Below are 9,514 nucleotides of genomic sequence, written 5' to 3' on the forward strand. Positions count from 1 at the left end.
TTTATAAATAAGTTTTATAAGATTTTTGTTTTTGTTCGAAGCAAGGGAGATAAATTTCCTAATATTAAAGTACTTTGTTTACGAGTCAAAGAATGTATGAAGAATTTACGTCATATTTGCAAAAAATACTTTTTTAAACTAAAAGAAAATATTCTCTTGACAATTTAGCATATGATCCTAACCCACTACTGTTGATCGGTAAACGAAGAAGACATACTACCTCTGATAGTGTTGATTCTACCACCAAAAGATCAGAGAGATCCGAAAGCACCGAGTCGAAACCAGCACAAAAACGAGGACCCGGCAGACCGCCGAAACCAAAACCTGACAGAAAAGATGAAGAGGACTGTGATATCGATGTGTGTGGACTTGATGACGACATCAATGATGTGTTCACGTCGTCTGCTAACAGCAATCAAAAGAGTGATTCTCAATCAAAAAACAGTTGTGACGATCGAAAAATTGACAAAAACAAATCGGAGAAATCCAAGAAAGAAAAATCAAAGGATTCAGCAAAAAATGATAAAGAACAAGGTAAAAATAAGTTTTATCACAATCTGGGAAATTTGAGGAAAGTGTCTTCTCTTGGTAAAAGACCACTTAACAAGTCCACTCACCCTTCTTTGCCTCGAGGCGACGGATCTGATGTAAAAATGGAACACTGTGCGCATTCCCAAGATGCAAATACTTTCAATGACACAGAAAGGGCTAGAACTCTTTCTACTCCAATCCACAACATGAATAGATCTTGTACAATTGTACCAAAGACGGCAGGTACGATTTCAATGTGACCTAGCTGACTTGTGCTTGTATATGCCAGTCTGTCTCTTAATACAAGCTACTGTGTATCACAAGCTTCGCCTCCTCACATGCGCACACTATTTAATGGAACACATAATATGTATTACAAAAAGCTAAAAAAAAAAAATCATAACCTACCAATGTACAAAATCATGAAACAGTTTCATGTAGCTTCAACGTTATTGTCTTCTCACATGACGTCCTAACTCTTTTTTCATCAGTGTATAATCCTTTTTTAGTTAGTAACATATTTGTTTTGCGTTTACTTGTCCACGTGTTATAATACGTATTTCTTGCTTGAAATAACTTCTTCCGCTATGGGAAAACAATGATTCATATAGATATAAAATGATGTTTGATGATATTTCCAGCGATTTTACCGGGTCGACAACTTTGGGAATGGTCCGGGAAAAGTACCAAAAGACCTGGGATGAAAGGGAAGGCAAAGAAGGAATTTTATCGGTCTATTGTTAGAGACAAGGAACATATATCTGTGAGTTGCAGTGTATCTAACTTCTCATCGATACTTGTATATCATCAGAAAGATTTGCAAGTTGGGTTGTTGTTTTTTTTTTGTTTTTTTTTTTGTTTTTTGTCATTTAGCTATTTGGAAATGATAAAAATAATAATAAAATTTATATAGCCCTTATACTAAGGCGCTCTATAAGAGTAAGGGAAACACTGACTAGTAGCAAACTTTCTCTCTTAATTGAATAAACAAGTTTTGGTATACTAATATTTTCATTTTAGGTTATGTAAATGATGCATATTAATATAGATAATAGATTTTATTATGTTCACTTAAATGTTAAATTTTCTGTTAATTGTATTCTGTCATTTGCGATATTTCAGAGAACAATGTACATGTACACGAAAACACTAACTCGCTTAAGTATCAAAACGCGTCTAAATATATTTTGTCTATTTCTGAGGGGACTGCTCGTCTGTAAGTGTTCTCATCATATTTGCAAGAAGTGATCCTCACCAAGATGAACATTTATGTATTTCATGACAAAAAGAAGGTACTTCAGTAAAAAAGGGTCTTTATTTAGGTTGGTGATTGCGCTGTGTTCCTATCCACTGGTCGTCCCCATCTGCCCTATGTAGGTAGAATAGACAGTATGTGGGAGGCGTGGGGAGGTCAAATGGTGGTCAAAGTCAAGTGGTTCTATCATCCAGAAGAAACCAGAGGAGGAAAGAAACTACATGATATGAAGGTAGGTCACTACACATATCTATTTAGTTAGTATCCAGTGGTTTCCTCTGAAGCCAATCTATGAATAGTATCCACTGGGACTGAAAGCCATGGTTGTAGAATTTTCATCTCAATTGTATTTTATTTTCAGGGAGCTTTGTTTCAGTCGCCACATATTGATGAAAATGACGTTCAAACAATATCTCACAAATGTGAAATGTTATCTTATACGGAATACAAGAAAACACAGAGGCCTGATTCTCACGTTACACGAGAAACAGACGTGTATTATTTGGCGGGAACTTATGAGCCGACGATTGGACTACTGAAATTTGAGAAAGATGTGATGTGATTTACATACTGTGTTTATTAAAAAAAATGTTCTTGCGTATATATCGCAGAAAATGTTGTTGAAACATTGTAAAAAAAAAATTGTTACTGTATTTGTAGTTGTTCATCTGTGATACTTTTTTATGTTCATGAAAATATGTGGAAAGAGACGAAAATTTGATTTTCAGAGAAATAAAACAAGATAAGTTTGAAGACCAAAGGTATTTTAATACAAATATCCGACGGATTTTTATATGAAGTATCATAAACAATTACATTTGTTACAATTATCTGTTAGTATACAAGCTCTTTGTAAACTTATTCCATCCTTTAACATTTCAATTTGTTATTATATGTATTTGAAAATTTATTTTAACGGCTTTTAATGCATATTTTGAAGTTTGCATTTTTACTATTTGCATTTATTATTCCATGTATGTTACTTCAAAATGTGTAATAGTAATAATGAAGTGCTATGTTCTTACTGAAGTGCTACAAAGCAGAATAAGGTTGAAAATGTTATCAATTTTACTACTGTTTACCATTGTGTATGATAAGGCTGAGAGGTGCTTCGGATACAGTAATTTTCAATTTTATATCTATAATGCAGTGATTTTGAAATGGATCATTCATTTATTAAAGTATTTCGCGTTTTATGTTTATATATATATCAACGACGCAAAGAAATTATCTTAACTTTTTTTGTTGTTTTTGTTTTCATCCATATTCCAAATCATTGTGGCTTATTTCTTTAGTGTTCCTTTCTAAATCATAGTTTCTCTCGCAGCTACTACAATTGTTACGCTGACAAGGATCCGTGTAATAATATTATATACACTGCATACATATAAGTGCAATAGCAATGCTTTTAAGAAATGTTTACTTGATATAATGTGTTTGCACGCTGAGTCTTTCATGAATGTTGGATTCAAGCCTCATATCAATATCCATGTGTTTGAGTAAACAACAAAAATTCTATAAATGATAAGCAATGCCCGTATAGCTCACAAGGAAAGAATTTATTGATGGGTAGCTTTATTGCTTCAAAATTCCATTTATTGGAGTGGATTTTGAGTTGAGGCTTGAAAATAAAATACTTGTTGATATACAGTGGTTGTTAACTGTGTTGAAGATATAGGAATGAGTATCGTCAAGAGAGGAGTGGTATTTTTTTTTTTTTTTTTTTTTTTTGTGCGATAGGTAAGACTGAACGAGTGTGAACGAGAGATGGCTTACAAGAAGAAGAGTGAATCTCTTTAAAAATCTTATATTTTTAACTGCAGTCAGACAGTGTCTCAATAAATAAACTACAGCACGTGCTTCTTGTTTTTGTTGTTGGGTTTTTGTTCCTCGGTAGGCTGTTAAAACGAATTACAAATCGAGTTATGGTTCTTTTACTACGACATAAATTTCATTGATGAAAATTTCATCGATATATTTCTATTTTTATTTCTTCTATTTCAAAAAAAAACAATTCATTAAAAAGTACGTACATATGAAATATACCATCTAGAGATGCATTTCAAAATTACATAAGATATCTTCTCGTTTTCTGAAAGCGGTAGGGCATGGTGTTTTGCAACCGTTTACGTCAATCGACAATTAGACAGACGTCATTGGATTAATCTGTTTGGAATACACTTTATCCAATACTGGCAGGACGAGAGTCAAGCTGCAAAGTATTAAAAGGTGTTAATTTTACTTTTGTGCTCCATAAATGGAATATGGATTATAAATATTATTATATAATGTTTCAAATACATGTATATTAAAGTGATTCAGATTGTTTCAATGCAAATAAGGAACAAATTTCCGTAAGTTAATGGTCTTCATTGTACTAAAAAGATTGTTATACATCTTATTAAGGATTATAAGTAAGAATGTATAAAATGGCACCATGAAAACACGTGGTACACAGTATCCTCATAAACAACAGACCATACGAATATTAATGGAACATGTGTCACTGATAACAACCGGCTCCATTATAAGCAGACATTTTACGCTCTCGCATCGAAATGGCAATTGCATATGCTTATTTATTAATAGGAATGACCTCAGGGCACTAATTATATTGCGTTTATCTTGGGTTATATCGGGTTCAACTGTTCCTAATCATTTTGCAGCAATCATAAGTCTGTGGAATGAAGAGGGAGAGAGGGAGTAGGCTAAAACTGGAGCATGTGGGGATTGTGCAGGTTGAGCAATACACAGAAGACGTGTACTCAAATATTCAGTTTAGTGCACTCTTACCCCACGGCTACAAACGTCTTGTTCTCATTAACGACTAATCGCCACTTTATCAAATATAAACCCCAAATTACATGGCACGAGGGTTTCAAGTATTATATATTCGATTATAAAGCCACCATCAGTCCAAAATAGTCATATCCGTACAAAAAATATACAGAATAAAACCGACTACTTAACTAGGATTCAGGTTCAACTGATGGTCCACATCGTGGAAATGTGAAATTTAACACAGTTCTCAAGATGATGTCTTGGTGTACAAATTTGAAGGTTACCATCCGTTGAATTAGACAGGCTGTTTTATAACATACGTGTACATTTTCGAGCCAATCAAATTTTTGTTGCAGTCCGTTATAAGTGATGAATTACTTTTCGCTCTTGCTAAACCAATCTATTTAATGGCTATGAATATTTATATTCATGAAATCTATGAATTATGCTATGCCAACTTAATAGCTCAGGATCAATACTGTCAATGAATCAATCAAAAATTTATCGAGACTAATCATAGGCACATGCCATATAATGACAATTATCATTATTACAATTATATGATATATAACTTGCAAAGACCAAAAAACTCAAAAGCAATACGTATTCACTCAGGGTGAAGGTTTTATGGGATTTGTCACCGACAGAGAATCTGCCAAAGATACCAGGGATTGCTAAAGAATAATTTTAGGATTATCCCCGTATCTAAAACAACAAGCATTATACTGACAATATTTTAATAAATCTCTCCATATTAAAAATCATTGTAGCGTCGAGCGGTTTATTGGATGTTTTATACATTGGCGTCATAATTATACCTTAGCTCTAATACGTCTCCTAGAGAGGTAGAACGTTCACTTCATGACAGGGAGGCCCCGCTTGTGCCGTGGCTACGTCAGACCTAAAACTTTAATATTGGTTGCGATTGCTCCTTCGCCAAACGCTCGACATCTAGCGGTGAGAGTCATGATTCTTAAACTACATGTAGTTTGTTTATAGGAAGACAATTTAAAACGTCGAGTGCCTGTCTTAAAATTATCAATGCAAGAGTTATTACTTAATATTATAAAATGATAATATTGATAAGGGATAAAAACTATCAAATAACTAAGGTTTGTTACAAACCAGACGATTTGTGAATGGAAATACTAAATTATACAGTTTATAAAATATACAGCTGCTTGTAATAAACTCGATATTTGAAGATAAGAAAACAATTTAAAAGATACAAATTACAGTACTATACATTGGCTGTAGTTACCAGAGAGAGAGAGAGAGAGAGCAGCATCAGAAAACACTGACAGAGAGAGAGAGAAAGCGAAACAGCATCATAGAACAGTACGATATATATATATATATATAGAGAGAGAGAGAGAGAGAGAGAGAGAGCAGCGTCAGAAAACACTGAGAGAGAGTGCAGCAACAGCATAAGAAAACACGAAGAGAGAGAGAGAGAGAGAGCAGCAGCAGCATCAGAAAACATTGAGAGAGAGCAGTATCAGAAAACATTGAGAGAGAGAGCAGTATCAGAAAACATTGAGAGAGAGCAGTATCAGAAAACATTGAGAGAGAGCAGTATCAGAAAACATTGAGAGAGAAAGAGAGAGAGCAGTATCAGAAAACATTGAGAAAGAGAGAGAGAGCAGTATCAGAAAACATTGCGAGAGAGAGAGAGCAGCATCAGAAAACAGAGAGAAAGAGAGCAGCAGCATCAGAAAACACACACACACACACACAGAGAACAGCATTAGAAAACATTGAGAGAGAGAGAGAGCATCAGAAAATACTTTGGCAGAGACAAAAGTATTTAGTTTATCATTGATAGGGTACATGTATATCACATACAAAAACACCATAATCCACGAAGGAGAATGCTTGAGTTAAAATTTCCTTTAATTTTTTTTTTTTTTTTCCAAATAATTCATACATATTTGTTTGTATTATGAAATAGATTTGGAAAGATTTACGCAGATGAAGTTAATAACACATTGTGGTAGGTAGAAGATTCAATAGTAATCTTGCAATGCCATACTGACAACCGTGACGTTGATTCCGTGTTTTTATAGGACCTCTAACGGCGACTGAGCATCCTAGCTACACTTTTAAACATCCTTAGGATTTCCTCTTTCAGATTTCAAGTTTACCCCCCCCCCTCCATGTTACTGCTTCTTAACATCTGATGTATTGTGATAACGACTGAAATGAAAACTTAATTACATCCTTGATTTGAACTATCTATAAGTAACATATCAAATTCAAGTTGCCCATTGATTGATTTTTGTTAATCAACAGTTACCAGGTTTGGTCATTTCATCTGTGTATTCTTATTTTTCATAACAAAGCAAGCACGTTTCTACAACAAATTAGAAATACTTTCTAGACAACCATGCAGAGTAATGTCATGCATTAAGAAATCCTCCGGAGTATTGTCACCATAGCGCAACATCCTTCTTTTGCCAAAAATTTATAAAATAAACAACTTTTGATTAAGTGCAGAAAGTGTGTAATGCTCTTTTAAACCAGAAAAAAAGATTATGTGACTAGAGAGGAAAACTTTATTTTCTAATGCATTGATGGAAACCTTAGACTTAGCAAGAATAACTACGATAAGAAACATTAAAAATCATTTTACATTTTCTAAGGAGAGATCACTCTCAACATAAAAAAGTACGGGAATCACATTCCAATCTTTTGTGGAAATCATTACAATTTCAGCGCTACCCTGTATTTTTTCAATTTAACAAGAATCAATGCCCCCCTTTTAATGTCTTAACATTTCGTATATCCTTCAGTAATGTACAATTAGATTCACAATAATCGAACAGCTGTGACTAACTCGTAATTATTTTGGAACCTACCTGATTTATATTTCTACACAACTGAACTAGAGGACACTTTTCGTCTTCGTCCTTTTGACACATGTATGTAGTACTAATCGTACGATGTTTGTGACTGGTTTTTGCTTACTGTTATATCTATTTTTTTATTGCATCTAAAATTGTCTTCGCTCAATCAGGTAGTCTGTTGGAAATTTACTAAAAGATGTTTACAATCAATTGTCTGCAGAACTACAGCACACGGGAAAAGACCAACTTTTCTGCAGCTTGTAATTAATGTGTTATTTCTCTTTTCAATAAGATTTGTCTATGCTTCTTTCTTTTTTATGTTAAACTCATTCGTTTTGAGGTTTCTTCAGGGTTTGTCCTGAATTGAACACTTCACTGTATAAAACTTTGTAATACATTTAACAACTAAACAGCAAGAAAAAAATAATTTTTACTGTCTACTATCTACCATCACTGCTATACCTCCTTTACGAACCCCCAATAAATTTTGGGCTCTGACGAAGCTGAACAGCGACAACTAAACAACATATAAACAAAAAACACGATTTTTTGAAATGTAGTTTTCGTAGACAACTGCTTTTTAAAAATCTTATAATTTCCGGTAAAATACAGAGATAAGAGATGTCAGTTAATCCGCTTTGTGAATCATACTTTTTGAAAAGTGCTTTAAAAGTATATCTCATGGAGCAGTGTACGACCTGAACGTGATAGAGGGCTGACACACCGACTGATGCACCTTGACAAGTATTTTTGTTTGTTATAGTGTGTGTGAAATTGAAGCTTGATTTGATTTTACAGACAGTATCATGCATATACACCTGAAACTGGAGGTTATTTATCCTCTTATCATATATATCTGCAATCTGTATTATACGTTAGATGAGACAGAGAGAGATGAATGAAAGAGATGGGGAAAATGAGTGATGTTACAATGTACATTTGACGCTTTTAAAAATATCTTTTTCTGGACGGTTCACGCTTCGACCGACGTTTCGACTCAAGTATGGCTGGATTTACATAACTAGCACGTTATTTCCACAACTTTAACATTAATGCATGTATCTTTCACAAGGAAATCAACGCTTACTAGCTGTTAATCCATTTTCACATGTTCCCAGTCCCAGCCATATTGAGTCGTTCGAAACGTCGGTCGAAGCGTGAACCGTCACCGGTTTCGGCATTTACACGTTTTCCAGAATCAAAACATGAAGGTTTGCAAAGAGAAGTGGATGTAGGCTTAGCTGCAATAATGTAGCCCTCTCTGATTTTTTTTTTTTTTTTTTTTTTTTTTTTTTATTAGGGAGAGGGCTACAACTCCTTAGGATCTCCGTAATGGTGCAAATGCGGGATCGCGGGAGTGATTCACTCCCGCAACATTTGCGCTCATTCTAAACATTTCCTGACTTTCTTTACGTAAATAAAATGATATTCTATGTTTCTTAGTCAATATATAAATTTACAACCTGCAACTTAAGATTTGTGAGGCTCTATTCTACCGTTTTCAACAATTTCGATCAATTCCAATTTCTCGATTCATATTTGTGCGCCATGTTTGATGTACTGAAGTTTCAATTTCCGATTGTCAAGTCATTTGCATATGCCATATAAGGTAGTATTTACATCAATGGACAAGTATGGAGGAGAAAGGTATTTCGTTGGTATTGAAAAGGTTTGAATTTAATATCAAGTTAAAAACCAAACAGCAGAGTGTAAATTCTTTCTGCAACAATATGATTTTCCTTTTTTTGTCGAAGTGGCGCGAGTAACTACATTTTCGCGCTGATTGTCAATGTTTAGGTTTTTCATTAGATCCACCTACGAGATCTCGCGATAACAAGCATGGCGGAGCAGACGAAGAATTTTGCATGCTGTACATTATATCTAATGAAAAACACCTTTATCAGACATGCCCGAGCACAAAGTTGGTACTCCTTTTGGTGTAAACAACATTTGGGACTAATACACAGAGTTTATTATCGGTTATTCATAAAATTATTTTGCACCATTACGGAGATCCTATGGAATTGTAGCCCTATCCCGAAAACGTCAGAATAAAGAAAAAATGGATAGGGCTACATTATTGCAGCTAGATGTAGGCTAT

At 34.2% G+C, this 9,514-nt stretch overlaps 1 protein-coding gene across 7 annotated transcripts in view; it reads left to right on the top strand.

Annotated features, from left to right (window-relative positions):
* Positions 1-3,645, top strand: part of LOC125667992 (uncharacterized) — a 53,276-nt gene extending 49,631 nt beyond the window's left edge. For 4 of the 7 annotated variants that reach the window (XM_048901716.2, XM_048901718.2, XM_048901717.2 and 1 more), the window contains exons 29-32: positions 169-774; positions 1,173-1,294; positions 1,854-2,018; positions 2,148-3,645. In XM_048901716.2, coding sequence (XP_048757673.2) covers positions 169-774; positions 1,173-1,294; positions 1,854-2,018; positions 2,148-2,348 — 1,094 coding nt within the window. In that variant the 3' untranslated portion in view covers positions 2,349-3,645. The remainder of the gene's footprint in view (positions 1-168; positions 775-1,172; positions 1,295-1,853; positions 2,019-2,147) is intronic. The other 3 variants (XM_048901719.2, XM_056163234.1, XM_048901720.2) reach the window with 1 other exon arrangement.
* Positions 3,646-9,514: the final 5,869 nt, after the last annotated feature.

This window comes from Ostrea edulis, chromosome 4, assembly GCF_947568905.1.
Source record: "Ostrea edulis chromosome 4, xbOstEdul1.1, whole genome shotgun sequence".
NCBI classification, from domain to species: Eukaryota; Metazoa; Mollusca; class Bivalvia; order Ostreida; family Ostreidae; genus Ostrea; species Ostrea edulis.